The sequence below is a fragment of the Rhynchophorus ferrugineus genome, unplaced genomic scaffold (genome assembly GCF_030347505.1).
Source record: "Rhynchophorus ferrugineus isolate W39M unplaced genomic scaffold, kcgeb_rfMv2 rfM3, whole genome shotgun sequence".
Classification (NCBI taxonomy): domain Eukaryota; kingdom Metazoa; phylum Arthropoda; class Insecta; order Coleoptera; family Curculionidae; genus Rhynchophorus; species Rhynchophorus ferrugineus.
Genome location: NW_027472582.1, coordinates 56,656,219 through 56,672,572, shown reverse-complemented (window position 1 = coordinate 56,672,572; position 16,354 = coordinate 56,656,219). Strand labels below are relative to the sequence as shown.

The 16,354-nt window shown below is 30.5% G+C and overlaps 1 protein-coding gene and 1 long non-coding RNA gene across 4 annotated transcripts in view; one reads left to right on the top strand and one right to left on the bottom strand.

Annotated features, from left to right (window-relative positions):
* The window catches only part of Schip1 (Schwannomin interacting protein 1), a 612,769-nt gene that overhangs the window by 524,204 nt on the left and 72,211 nt on the right, over window positions 1-16,354 (top strand). For 2 of the 3 annotated variants that reach the window (XM_076400854.1, XM_076400853.1), the window contains one exon: window positions 16,179-16,310. In XM_076400854.1, coding sequence (XP_076256969.1) covers window positions 16,191-16,310 — 120 coding nt within the window. In that variant the 5' untranslated portion in view covers window positions 16,179-16,190. Of the gene's footprint in view, window positions 1-10,879; window positions 10,981-16,178; window positions 16,311-16,354 lie in introns of those variants that run through there. The other variant, XM_076400855.1, reaches the window with a different exon arrangement.
* LOC143194243 (uncharacterized) lies at window positions 6,031-6,930 on the bottom strand. Its single transcript, XR_013005267.1, has 3 exons — window positions 6,793-6,930; window positions 6,683-6,735; window positions 6,031-6,169 (listed from the first exon to the last, which is right to left on the bottom strand). It is a non-coding gene; the product is annotated as an uncharacterized LOC143194243 (long non-coding RNA).

The window sequence follows — 16,354 nt, the reverse complement described above, 5'->3', positions numbered from 1 at the left end:
CAAAATCAAATAATAGCGTAGTGAAAATATTGAAACAATACTTATTGATCAAAAGGAGTACGTAACGGAATAAGCGGTACAATAATAAGAAAATTGCATGTTAAGACAAGTGTAAATTATGTAACTGAGGACGAAAAATGGATTTATTACTAATATCCACATAATTCCATAAATTGTCCTTATAATCGTTTTAGGTCAACTGCCGCTTCAACAATACATTAAATCATAATCACTACATCAGACAAAATTAATATTTCATAGTATAGACAGTAGTTTCATAAACTACGTTTTAGCAAATTTAAATCAATAACTAATTGGTATCTAATTAAACATAAGTAATGAAAACCGTACACTGATTAATTAGTTCTACAGTTTTATTTATTTTATATAATTAGTGTTAGAACGATACATCATTTACATGCTCAATATCAACAAATTTGCTATTTATATAACAAAAATGGATCATTCCTTGTCTATCCAAAATGTACTAATTATTTATTAAAAAAATACATTAATATATAATTTTAAATATAATTTAAACGATAAAAATGTTTGTGCGCCATTTTGTCAAGAAACTATGATATTAAAACTAAAAAATTTATTAATATCAAAATATCATCAATTTATTTTAATCATTTAAATAATTAACAAAAACACATTCGCATCAGTTGCTGTTATTTAATTTTTATTTTGAATTGTACTTAATTGAAAGTTTAAGCTATATCTACTGAGAATATATTGATACAAATTTTACAATTTTTTGTTTTAAATATATGTAAAACCGTCAACCACCATCAACAATAGACACTCAACTATTATCTTCTTCGACAGATTAAAAATATACAATAGACGTTATAATATCACTATAAATGTTTATTAAAACAAAAAAATTGCAATCGCAGATTTCCAAATATGACAAGTAGGGACTCCTTCATTCGATAGTGGTGACTTTACTTAAGAATATAACTTTTTATTGTATTATTATTGTTTATTATGGATATATTGATGGTAATGAATTATCAGTAAGATATAAAATAATAGGCTAACATGATGTAACATAATTCGTTTTTAAGTCATTTTACTTTATACATACATTACAACTTTTAGTGTGCCCTTTGTTGGTAATTGTACTCTGTTTCTTCTAATTTAATTGCAGTGGCCAGATATGTACTTCTATAAACACATCGTAACTTCTTTATTACTAACTATTTTTTGCTATGCATTTATCGCTAAAATTTAGTTTATTTCAAGAATATTGACATATCCTGACTATCCTAATATATTCTGCATTTTTAAAGCTAAAGCAGATGATGAACTAAAAATGGACTTGAAACTTTTTCCAGAAATAAATATTTATGCAAAGTTATTACTGGTGTAGACAATTAAGACTAGGTACTTATCTAGGAAGACATATTGGCTTTAACTTAGCCTCTAATAAAATAATAGGTAATTGCAATTTTCACTCTTTCTACCATTTAATGCTTTTTACTATATATGGTGTATTTCAAGTTATTTTGTACATATGTCATCTAAATTTGCGACGTCAAAACGTCACAGTGCTACCGCATCAACTCTGAGTTTTAGTTCAGTTTGGCTTTGACATACAACAAAATTCTATTATAAATAAAATAATTGAACAAAAATGTTATAAAATATAATTTATTTTAACATTATAGTACATCTAAAAACTACAGTTAATTATACAGCCACAATAGTTTATAGGTTAGAGTTACAACCTCTTATCACTATTGCTTTCAAGAATTTTGCATACGTCTGACAACCGGACGACTTTGACAGGCTCATTCATTTACGTTCGAACTAATGAGACAGTATAGTCTCTTTTTAACTAGCATAAAATGAGAAGGAAAATATTGGCTCATTCTGAAACGAATTTACAAATTGCGACAGGCAATACATTAAACAGCTTGATGACGTATGTAAAAAAAATTGAATAGACTATAAATAGAGAAGATGACAGGGTCTGATTCCATTGACTCTGTGCCATGATGTAGTATTGGCCGAACGTTCTTCGGTGGCTACATGGGAGTGGAGTGTTTCCCTCATGCCTTCTTGCAAATCTTTTAATTTCCTCTATGATAGGTGTAATCCGAAGGTTTCGGTATAAGTAATTGTTGTATAGTATCTGGGTGCATCCACAATACATCTCAATGCTTTATTCGGAAAGACTTGCATTACGTTGATATTATTTCTCGAAGAACATTCCCATAACTCAAATTTGAATGAACAAAACTGAGTTCATCGGTCCATATAGCTTTTAGTATCTACTTGTACAGCAGCAACTTATATACGGATAATGTAGATTTTCTTCCAAATAACCAATATATTATTTTGAATTTTAATTACAGTTCTTTTCCTTTCTTATTGATATGTTTCATGGCCAAATAAAATTGCATTATACCATCAACAATTTGTTTTGTGCAGATAATTAGATTTTCATATTCTAAATAGTTTTGGCTTGCCCAGTAGCAGATTTTAAATCATTAGTCCGAACAATGCACATTATTATCTCCATATCGAAAACAATAGTTCTATTATTCGCATCCAAATTATGGTATCTATTTAGAACGAGTGATATTTGGAGCATTTTAGTCCAAGAGGATTGAATCCCATCTTATATACTAACAGGTACCGGTATAATGGCTTCATCCGTAATTATATTAGAGTCCCTTATAATCTTGACTTACACTAAAGTAAATCATAGGCCGTTGGCTTCTGTTGTCTTAATATATCTATAGTTTTAAATAAATCTTTTCTATTCTAAATTCATTTCATAAAGTTTTAATATTAACAATGTAATTTTAAATAATACATTTCTAATATAAATTTCTAAGTCAGGTACAAAGTTTTTATATATCTTATATTCAAAATAATCAGATATATGTGTATAATGTTATTGCTGAGATGATGTGACGGAGAATCGGAAGTTGTTCAGTACAAAAGCCATTCAGTTTGCCTCTTCAACTTGATTTGACTTCAAATTTGTCAGTTGGTAGTAGTAAAAATAATATTGTAAATAGATAAATAGGTTTATATAAATAAATAAATAGATTGTCTAGGCAGTTGTCCTACTATAGATCATTTTAGGTCAACTGCCACTTGAACAATACATTAAATCAGAATCACTACATCAGACAAAATTAATATTTAATAATACAGATAGTAGTTTTAGTTCATTTTAGCAATTTTAAATCAATAACTAATTGGTATCTCATTAAAGTTTTATTTGTTTTATATAATTAGAGTTACAACAATATATTATTTATATACTCAATATCAACAAATTTGCTATTTATATAATAAAATTGGATCTATCATTTCTTGTGTATCCAAAATATACCAATTATGTATTAAAAAATGCATTAATATATAATTTTAAATGTAATTTAAACTATAATAATTCTAAAGTGACTTAGATAAAATACATGAACTAGATAGGTTAAATAAGATTTTTTTTATTATTATTTAATTAATACGATTATTATGTACATATTTTATTTCAATTTTTTTTTGTGTTAAAAATCTAAGTTTGATTTTTTTTTAAATTTTAGTGAGTTCCTTACTTATTTTTTGTAGTTGGTTCAATTTTTTTGTTAAAAATATTTCTTAATTGTTATGCATATAATCAGATACCAAATAAATACATCCATTCGAATTCGAACAACTTAAATATTATAACATCTGTTTTATAGCCAATAGCATTCTATGATTATTTTTCAACGTCAACTCAACGAACTGAAACTATTGCACTCAATTTAAAATTGATTTTAATTAATTATTGCCTATTATTTTGGTCCGAGAATCTAACAATAGCAGTTCGAAATATACTTTATAATCTTCCACTATCGACTAACATTAAAGTAATATTAATATTGATTTTATTGAGCATTTTTTTAAATTAATCTCTTGGAACGTCAACAATCTGCCCGTGGACAATAAGTATTATTGTTTAATTTCTGTTATCTAATATGACCATCCTAACATGCAGAAGATCACTTCAGTAAGTGATCTGCTGTACAATTTATAATCTAAATCTTATTCTAGATACTATTCTAACTTATTTTAAAGTCTATCCTAACTTATTCTAATGACTATTCTAACTTATTCTAGAAATTATTAAATTTCACTCTGTGTCTATTAACCAGTTCGTATCGTATTTTGCGTTTGTGCCTACGCTCTTCACTGTCATCGCGCACATTTAACTGTTTGGCGAGTGCATTAGGATGCACTAATAGTTTTTCAGAGTACTTCGCACTAGCACTTCGAATCACACTCGTTATGGGTTCTATGAGGATATCGCGTTGAATCAGTTTGTTGGACACGTAATATGGGGCATCGACGATGACTCGCAACACTTTATTCTGGAACCTATGGGGGATATCTATGTTAGATTTGCTAGTAGTACCCTACACTTTAATACCATAGGTCCAGATGGGCCTAAGTATTGACTTATACAGCAAAACCTTGTTATCTAATGATAATTTAGATTTACGTCCTATTAGCCAATACATTTGGTTTAGTTTAATCCCAAGCTGTCTGCGTTTTAATTGAGCATTATGAACTCATTTTTATTTCAAAACACTCAAGCCTTTCGTCTCGTGATTTAAATATTCCTAAAACAGTGCGATTTTTATGGAATGATATACTCCACACATTAATATATTTCAAATAGAAGAAATGTCGGCTTGGAAAAATTTACTCGTGAACTTACACCATCATCAGAAGCATATGGTTATTGATAACGGTCATTTGAACGCGTTTTAGACTTCGATACAATTGACGAAGATAGTGCTGATCAGCCGAAATAACCCAAAGGTAATGTCAACGCATAATGACAATTCAAACTTAACGAAACTCTTATCAACGATAATTTTTGATGGTAATTGATTTGATTTGATTAATCTCAATGTTCAAAATATGTAAAAAGAGTATAAAAATTGTGTTAATTAAAGCGTAATTTTACGCAATTTACAATTAAAATTTAAAAGAAAAATTACACCTTCTGATTATCAATCATTATAATCATCAGTGTCATAAACAAAAGGTCATAGGGTAATTCTAATCACATCAATGTCCATGCTGATTAAAGTCAGATAATATTAGAAATGATCTCTAAGTTTGTAAACATATTTGTCTTTACAATACAACCGTACTGGCTTATATCTGTAATGATCAAGACGATAGTCATGAGCTCGTATCTCTCTTGGAAATTATCAGCATTAAATCATAATCCCATGTTAATTTCCAATTTATCTAACATTTGTTCACGTTTCCAACATTTGTCAATTTCTTCTTCAATGTGTCTGATCAAATTCATCCGAACAGAAAGGTGTTATTAGCCATTCCTCCAGCATAAAGAATATACCTGCAATGAATTATTAATAAATGTTATGGCTAATAAAACCTAATTAATTCTATAAGTTCTCAATTTCTTCTGCAATGTGTCTGATAGAGTTCATGTAAACCCAAGGTGTTATTTACCATTTCTATTTTCAGTATGAAGATCAATATATCTGCAATGAACTATTAATAAATGTTATGACTAATAAAATCTAATGAATTGTTATTCCAACATTTGCATTTTTCCATCAATGTTTGTTGCCATAACTCTATTTTTATTATCATCTTGTCGTGAGTCTTGCCTGTGGGTACATTGGTACCATTTTGAAATATCCACGTCTCATCTAAATACAAAAATTGAAATAATAAGTTGCCCTTGATTTTATTATATGCTTATAAAAATTGTATTCTTTTAAAAGCTATGTCTGGAAGTTCCATTGGACCGCTTCCATAACTTTCAGACTAAAAGTTTCCTCTGAAATAATTCTATTATATTATGTTTATATTGAAAAACTACTCACTGTTTTTATTCATTTCATATATTTGATATCTTGTAGAGTAGCAACAAGCCGATCTTGAGTCGTCACCCGCTTCGCATGAGGACGGTTTCTTTTCAGTGAATTAGAATTCAAATTATATTTTTAATTTTTTTAGATATATCAGTTACCGTGTCCAATCCATAGAGTAATATATAGAGTGTTAACTTAATACAAATAATTTCAGAATTGTTTTGCGTGGTCTCATCAGGAAGGCGCTGAAAACGTTATTTCGCTGAGTTTCATTGGTTAGTCTAAATTACCATTACAGGCACCTATAATGAAAATATTTTATTAAGAGAGCATTTAATTGGTCGACGATTTCATATGCATCACTTGACTAACGTCTGACGTCAGGCTAGTTATAAATATTTTACAATATTATTGTGAAAATTATGGAGCAGACATTTAAAACAGTATGTATGATATACGTGAGAATGGAAAAAGCATACCAAAATTAATACTTTAAAAAACAGCAACAAAAAATGAAAAAGTATGGTTATATCAAAAATACTGCTGTGCTCTTATTATGGTAAAATTGAGGAGTTAAAAGACGACTTAAGCATCTATTAACAATATAATAAAACAAACATGATAATTTCTTAACATCCTTTTTGAAAAGTTTATCTCGGTTAAGCCAAAATATTAATTATAAGTGCCTTAACCAATGTACATTTGTTTCAAGTAAATGAACCCCTTCAAAATAATTAATTTTTAAATTAATGGCACTTTACAAACAACTTTTTAAAGGGTAAGAAAAACATTTCATGTAGTATAATAACATTTACCTTCAATCTAATTTTATCATTGCCTCATTTTCAAGATTTGTTCTGTTGTATCCCTATAAATAATAATATACATTAACACAAATGCTTTATATAAATAATTCTATACGTACCAGATAAATGCAATGCTGTCACACACACACACACACCCTTAATCTATTTAAGTTGGGTTGTTTCTTCCAAGGAAAACTACATCTGGTTTCTTACTTCCGCACATTCAGTGAATACACAACACTTTTGAGAACGAAGACACATTATAATAATAGTGACGATGTTTAAGACACAAAAATGCTGATTTTACTTTGTTAGGCACACAAAAATTGCGTCATAAACAAACAGAAACAAACAATCGCGTTATAGAAATGAGCCAATCAAATGCCTTTGTAGGCCAATTCAAATCAACCAATGAAAAAAGTGGTCTCAGGGCCATCATTGAACGGACCACGCAAAGTGTTTTCTCGGTAATACTAATATTAATGTAGCTGTAACACGGTTAAAATATTTTCAATATATATAATATATATAATCAATGTTATTTTTAAATTAATTTATAAAAACAACTAAAGTTTTCAATATAATGGAAAAGGCGTTTTCTTTTAGTAAATTAGATTATTTCACTTCAACGAGAGGAACATGAAACTACGTTTCTTATACGACGTATCAGCAACACTATTAATATTATATTACCCTTATTGAGAACGAACGACCTAGCCATAATGGGCGTGTTCCATCACGTCCTAGCGGTGTGACGCAAAAATTAAAAGGTTGGAAAGGCTCTCCCCAAACCCCCCCTCGTCATCCATTACAATATAGACGTAACATAAAATTAGATTGCTAGATGCATTACATTAAAGTGCTCATAGAAATTTGATAAAACCCCTATTACGACGCCATCTTGTTGTGAAATGTTTCGGGGTAAGAAAAAAAGGTTGCTGTATATTGACATGTTTGCGTGTCCTTTTTTTCATATAGAAGGAAACAGCCCTATTTTGCAACTACCATAACGTCGAGAGTTTCGTTTTCTACATCCCCTGGAGAATGCACGACAAAAACTATAGTAGGAAAATATTTTGAAATACATGCATACAGGTAACGATTACATAGTATATTCAAATATTTTTTTGTACATACGTCATCGAGATATTTAATGTATTGCCTGCCGCAATTTGTAAATTCGTTTTAGAATCAGACAATATTTATCTTCTCATTTTATTCTAGTTAAAAAGAAACACAATGCTCTCTGATTAGTTCGAATACGTAAACGAATGAGCCTGTCAAAGTCGTCCGCTTGTCAGGCTTATGCAATATTCTTGAAAGAAACTCTAACCTATAAACTATTGCGGTTGTATAATTAACTGTAATTTTTAATTGTACTATAATGTTAAAATAAATTATATTTTATAACATTTTTGTTCAATTATTTTATTTAAATTAGAATTTTGTTGTATGTCAAAGCCAAACTGAACTAAAATTCAGAGTTGATGCGGCAACATTGGGGCATTTTGATGTCACAAATTTAAATCACGTATTTACAAAATAACATATGGCTATATGTATCACTACTATAATTTACTATGAGTTTTATTTCAATATACCTTTCTTATTCATTTTATTAATACGAACACATCTATTATATTTCAGTAACTAAAAATAAAATTATCTATATGATGACATATTTAACTCTATGTATGCTAGATGTTATGAGTTAGAAATTATTATGTATATTTTATGTAACAAATTAGGACAAATTAATAATATTGCTGCTACATGCCAAAGCAGATTAGTCAAAACAGTTGTTATAGCCAAAATGTTGAACAAACTAAGCTCTAATCATATAAAAAATATAAAAAACGAAAGCATTATAAAGAACGAGAGGTATTTGTTCATAATATCGTTATTTCGTTTATAATTAAAATATCCTGATCGATATATGCTGTACACAACACAAGGCCATAAACAACAAAATGAACAAAAAACTGTATACCAGCATCAGGTAAGCTGTTTTACCAGATATCTTTTCTGATTGTTTCTTACTTCACTTTCTCGGCTTTAAAGTCACTGGCCGGTCAGTGGGAAGCTTAACGTCGAGAGCCGTGGTACGAGACTACGTTAATATCTGGATCCAGGCGAGATAAATCCCAGTTTTTTTAAGGAGTTTCCAAAATATAACAAAAAATATACCTTACTAGTTATTTTTGAAAGTATTAGACAAAGTAACTCAAATAAAATTTAGGGAAAATGAATTACCTATGTGAGAATTTCCATTACGTACCATATATCCACCTTACGAATGTATTATTTACTATCAAACGTCGATGCTAATCACATACCTAATTTCCCAATCTGTATTTTAATAGAAATACAATAACGCTTTTAAAAAATGTTAACTAAAATAAAGCATAATTCAAGCCATTGGTTTTAATTACTGAAAAAAGTTAAATTTATTTTAATTAAAAAACAGCACCATTAATTTGAACAGAATTTTGAAATTCAAATGTTTAAAATTGTTGATTTGCTTCTATCACTGACCAAAATTTCATCGTCCTGTTAGGGAATAGATCTTGAATAATTTCTATAGCCCATACATTCCATATAACTCAAAAGAAACTAACCACGAGCGTCATATCAAATTATATTGATGCCACTAAAAACAAAAATTGTTCCTTGTAATAACTCGCCCAATAAGTCCGTCTGGGCGTCCATTAACCACTCTAATGACAAAGTTTACCATTTTCATTACTGTTAGACCTTTGACAATCATTTCTTTAATATTTATTAAAAAAATATATGGAAGCCTATTACTTACCAATACAAACTTTTGACATTTTGCCTATAGTTATTCAAACATAATTCGGTTCCTTCAAACCTCAGTAAACCATTTAAATGGAGACGAAAACTAACAATAATGAATATATTAACTAATTTCAATAAACGGGTTACAAAACCAATAACTTTTTTGTTTGAGCTAGTATGTGCTGCACTTAGTGAGTACAGCTAGACATTTAATTTTGCTTTATGGAGTGTCAATAAAGTCATGTATATGATTCATATGTGACATTCTAATTAACGATTCTATTTTCATAATGAACAATATAAACTAAAAACAACTACTAATTTATATAGATTTTTTCGGTTAGGAACATTAGCGGTAGAAGGATGAACAAACCCTTTTAAATCTTCATCTCAGTCGGTGTAATGATTTAGGAATGCATAAAAAACAAACAAGCAGTAAATGTTTATATATTACATGACGTCCCGGTACAATATGGCAAATATCAAAGGCTTTTTGAACTAGGAACTCTCGCAGGCGTACGTAATACAAACCACTCAAGTATCATTTAAAATCAGATCAACAATTTAAGCACGCATCAAGAATAAAGAATGATTAATGTTTATATATTATTAGGTGCTTATATGTATTTCGGTTAGAGAATAAAGAGTATAAATGTAAACAACTATTAGCAGCCTAAACTAACTTTGAAATTCTATAATTTTGAGATTTATACACAGAAAGTAACAGTTTTCTATTTAGTATTATTGAGGTACTCAATGCATACAGATGCTCATCATCGAACGTTCAAAATTGCACTTTTGAACAAATCTACTGCCGAATCCCATCGAACACTTTTATAAACTTATGATAATGCTGCTCCGTCAAATCCCAATTGTTGGTTTTGATTACAATGGTTTAAAAATAGTTATTTTGGGACCAATGACAAGGAATGCTCAGGTAGACCAAAAAGTTCGAATACCATGAATTGTAAGACTTATTGAATGAAAGCCCAGCTCAAACTCTCAAGGAATCAGACAGCTTAACAGTGTATGAATTGACGGTTTCGAGATATTTACACGAAGTGAGAAAAATTCAACAGTAAGGAAATGTCTACCACCGAACTGATTGATCAATATATATTGTACCAATTTTTCTTGGTAAATGTATTTTTAATGAACGGAAAATGATCAAAATACATGTAAATACATAATAGATAGAGGCAAATATAATTTAATGAAAGTATTCATATTAATTGTGATCCAGATACACGGACTAATAGCTTCAGTCAATATTTCGAATCGGTTCAATGCACTGAAACAAAAAAAAATGCACTGTGTTTACTCTCAGCGCGAAGCTTTCAAACGTAAACCATATGGTTTCGACGTTCCCTATTCAATAATTCCCGGTTGGCGCTTTCGAACTATTTTAGTTCGCATTGAGACTATGTCAAATAAACTTCCTGGCTTTTATGTGATTCGAGACCGGTTTGATAGTGTTGTGCGAACGGGCGGGATTATGTATTTTGCAGGTAATTTACTAATTAGATGGTTAATGTTAATTGGAGATATAACGAGGCCCCGCACGATTACATTTTAACAAAAAAATTAAATTAAATTACTATATTATTAATGTACTCGTTTAAATAATCTGTAATTATTATCAATTTATTCTACAGTTCCGTGATATGATTTTAATTTATTTTCTTGTTAATTTGGAAACAATATGCCACAACGCCTATTAATTTGATCAAAATAAGCACTCACTAAAATGACCTCAGGCCTAATCGATCATCTGAATATCGCAAGGTTAGTTACATTATATATTATATACGAGGGTTGTCTTTTATATTTCGGGATAATGCGTTAGTGCTACTTATCTGCTACGATCTTCCAACTAACTTTTTCATTAAAAAACAATTGAAACAAGAATTGAACAACTTTTAATACTTTTTAGAGTCGGTATTCACTAAGTTAAGTAAATAAAGAATAAATGCGCTAAGAAAAAATATATTGTATAAATTATATTAAAAATATTGACGCAAATGCTGATCTAACAGAGTGACAAAAATAAATATAAAATTGGCAGGAGCAAAAGTAAAATAAATATATTTTTTATTATATATATTAAAGTCTCCTTTTACCAACTATGGGTTTATCTGGACTGGACCTATAGTTTAACGTAGGCTCCGAACCACGGTCCTCAGCATTAAGCCTACCGACTGGCGAGCGACCAACTTTAGAAGACATCCGATCTTACCCAGCCTGGTTACTGGCATGACTGGGATCATTTTCCTTGTCGGATTTTACACTCTTGCCTAGGACAATCACAAACATTAATCAATTATAAACATAAATTTACGACCATGCCCCAGCAGGATTCGAACCCGCGGCTATCGCAACAGTAGGAGGACTGTTCCATCGCCTTCACCACTGCGCCACCAAGCCGGCTATAAATATTATTTAAACTTATATTTCTATCTAAAAAACATCTTTAACACAATCAATGATATAATGAATATAAGTATAAAACTATTGAGTATGTACAAAATTAAAACAAGTTAAACACTTCAAAGTAATTCTTCTGTTATGTTATATAGTCCTGTATGTAATGAATGTAAATTAATATACTTTTTCCTTGTAATTTATACTGTGTTTGGCCGATGGTAGAAAATTTGCTTTATCTTCCGCAGCTGGTTTTCTTCTAATAAATCCCACTTTAGTTAGTCAAGCAGAAAAAAAGATAGTTTAACACTTAATACAATCTAGTCAGCGCGCTTATTTTCTTTTTATTTGAATGCAATATCAGCCACATGATAGGGGTATATCTGTTCCTTAGTGAAATGAACTTATCGAGAATGGCTATTCTTAAGGGATTTTTGGGCTGGATGGAACTGACATTCTGAAGAAGGTACATTTCTTATTCTTGACAGTGTACTTATTCAAAACACCTTCACTTACATTGTGCCAATTGCAATTAAAAAACATTAATGCCGTTTAAAGATGGAATTAACATCTAAACATTTTCTAGCGATTATTTTTAACGAATATCGAACTGAGTTAAATTCCGATTTCTGATGATGAATCTATGATCAGCTACTATTATTATCTCATGGTCAAATTTTTGTTGATCTATTATTATTTCTGCAAGCAAAATACTGTTCAAGAACTGATATTTCAAGCTCATCATCCCGATATTAAGGCATTCTTGAAGATTATTGAAATCGCCATGATATTACCTTGAGTTTCCCGCAAGCCGTTTAAAACAAGTGTTTTTTAAGCCAAATAAAACGTCCATTTAATGAAAAATACGTAATATAGTTTTGCATTGGAGCAACTCCTTGATCGGTTTGATGTTCGCTGATGCGTTGACGCTTCTAGTTTTCTTCATGATTTAGTTCGCAATACAGAACCATATGACTTGAGAATTACTGAAGAAAAAACAAAGTATTGACAACTGACGGAGCTCCTGATTTTGTAAATTTTTATATAATCCAATAAGAATTTGTGCAAAAAGTTCAGGTATTTGAGATCAGTAATAGAGAAAAGAGAGTCATGTACTTCCGGGTGAATAAACCGAAGAAGCCAAGATGCAAGAGTTCTGCTTCCCTAAGATGGTACGTGTAGAAGAGAGGAAATATTATAATCAAGACCAAAATCCTTATTTTCCCAGTCTTTCTTTATAGCTCCGACAATGTTACAGTCTAATATATGTAAGCTTGAGATCTTTCAAAAACGATGCTAAAGGCAAATTCTACATGTATCTCTCCGAGATATTGTTAGAAATGAAAGCAATCATTCATATGAGGTAGCATAATCAAAGCAGTGGCTAATTCAGCTGAGAAGCTAATTCAGAGACGCAGGTTACAATGCATTAGGTACGTTCGTCGAATTAAAGCTGAACGAATTCCTCACAAACTTCTGTAGCAATATCGACCTTTTGTATAGAAAACTCAGCAAGCAACTCCAGAACAAACATGGATCAAGATCATAGGAAGCAACTGAAAAATAAGTGACCAACATTGTCCGAGGCCAGAACAGTTGCAACCGATTAAGAACAGTGACGAGATTTGATGAAGAATCCTTAAGCGGCAGCTATAGACTGACAATGATACATAAACTACGATTGTGATATTTACGAAACTAAAAAGCAAATTCACAAATAATTAGTATATTAAAAAAGAACTGTTTTTATTTAGAATATAGAAAGGTAGAAAACAACATTCATACGCGCAAAGAATGGAAATTTTATTGCATTAATTTAAATGCAACTAACCACATTTTCCCGTTGAAGTGTTTCATACACAACGCATTAATAACGAATGAAACAAACGGGAAGTTTCGAACAGAGTCCGAAAATCAAGCGTATAATTCTCTATCAAACAAATTAAATTCTCCAATAATAGAGTTAACGATTTAATTATTCCATTAGATGCATTTTTTCAAATATTGCGGTTGAATGTTTATGAGCAACAAAAAATTAAACTATACATATACAGAATGAATGAATGAATTAACCCATTATTTCCCAAAAATAAAAATTGTGAAATATTAAGGTAATTTGTCATCAATTTGATTTTAAAATAATTGAAATAACATTATAAATATTAAAAATTAGCACCATACTTGCACCAAACATAATGTTGAGCTGGCGCAACGTTGGGAATTTCCTGAAAAAAAAGAAGAAATTGTTGATATTTCGATCACATACTTTTATTTGCTCAGAATGTAGAAAGCTGTTGATTATATGTAAAAATTACCAAACTGAGAGCATCACTCATGAAATTTGGAACAACACTCTGTGTGAAGGTGAATCTGACATTTCTTGTATATGTAGACCGTCTGGCTTTCCCAAATCTTGCAACTATTCCTTGCATTTTCTTAATTGCGAATTATAATATGATCAATTCTGTCCTCCCTAACTGCTCCTGATAATCTGTTTTTGCTGGAGTGTCCAAGGTTGGTGTTTTCTGAGATTGGTGGTTTCCCTCCAGTACTAAGAGTAGCATATGTTGCTAGTTGGTATATTTTCCAGGCATTCGCAATAGCACTGTCAATTCCATTGGAAAAATGGAAATCAATGGATTTTTTGCCTCTAATTCTGACCCATTCCATACCTTGGTTGTACTGGTGGATAACATTTGGTTGAGGAACTATGTTGTTCTTCTTTTCCTTCCGGTTGCATATCTTTACATTCATTCTTGGCTCGATGGTATCAAAGTTGGTAACGACTGTTACAACAGAATTGTCTTGTCACCTAACAACAAATACTTTGTTGTTATAATGAAATATATAATCAAAATTCCTCTTTGGTCTTTCCCCTAAGGCTTTTCGCTACTCGGATTTCTCTCACTGTACCAGCTCCAAAGAATTTCATTTCAGACAACAAAGTTAGAAGTTGTTATCAAGTGAAGAAGTTATCAGAAAATATGGTACAACTTTCAACAAATTTGTTACAACCAGGTTAACTAAACCCAGGTTTTCATTAGTCTTCAGCTCCACTATAAGGGTCAAATGATACACATATCCTCCTGCTGAGGCTATACACCACAGTCTGAATCCAAACCAAACTAGTTTCCCTCATATCTTAGCAAAATGACGTCCAAAATATGGCACCATCTCTTCATCAATCGATATCTTATGGGAAAATACACCAAACTACATGAACCGTTTATTCAGTTCGTTGAAAAAAGTTCTTAGCTTAAAGATGAATGTACTTCTTTATTTCATGAAATCTATTCCATGACATTGTTTTGCGTATGAGAGGTTCCCTTTATCTTCATCTAAACTCTAGTAATTTTTTTTTGAGGAAGAGAATGATAAACAGAGTATATAAAGATATCAATATATTTTTTCAAGTTAGCACGTGGTATAGCAAATGTGTGTTTGCTTTTACATTGAGCATATTTGATTGAAAGCTCTACTATTTCATCCAGACTTGGTTTGTCTAAGAAAAGTTCAAACATTTGTATTGGTGTCAAATTCCCAAACTTATTATTTATTTCTTTGACACATTTGACTTCTGTCTCACTTTCTGTTTCGTTTATTCAGAAGTATTTTGTGTAGTTTCAAGTACTGTTTTGTGGTCTATAGTAGCATGAATTTTAAATGTGCCCACCACATCTGCTAGTAATTCATCACACCCGTCATTGATAATCGTACGTCCATCTTCTATTTTTTCTTCATCAGTAAGTTCATCTACTTCAGGAGGTATGATGACTGCATAAATGGCTTCTTCTGTCTTTAATTCTTCAAGAACAGCTACAATTTCCTCAATTAGTATTTTCTTCTTATAGAAAGCCATTTCTATGTTCTACAATCCGAAAATAAGGCAAAGATTGAAACAATAGTAAAATAAAATATGAATGTCATAGTAAAATATAATACTTACAATCATGGTCCGATCCTTCAAAGGTAACACAAACCCAGATATAAGTCTTACAAAGCTTTGAGACTACAGAGCACTTCATTCGCACCAAACATACAATTCGAGTTATACTCTATACTGTCACTAAACGAAACACGTGTATCTCACATGTGTATTTAGGTATATGCACATAGAAATAATAAAAATTATGCACAGGTCATAATATACATATTCTTACAATTAAAATATTTTTACCTCATATCAAACACCCCTTTTTATAGTGATTCTATATTAATCACATGTAATTATATATCAGCTTTAATTTCATTGAAATGTAATATTAATAACATATTTTGGTTGCAGTAATTCAAGAATATGCGGCTCAAGTCCGTAGAAGGACCTCTCCAGGTCGTTCATAATGGTAATAATGGAGTAATTAATTCACCGAAACGACTTAACACCGTACAGAATAGTAATTATTCCCAGAACACACAGGTAAGTCCAGTTAGTCGATCTCAATTAAAATATTGTTCCCAAAC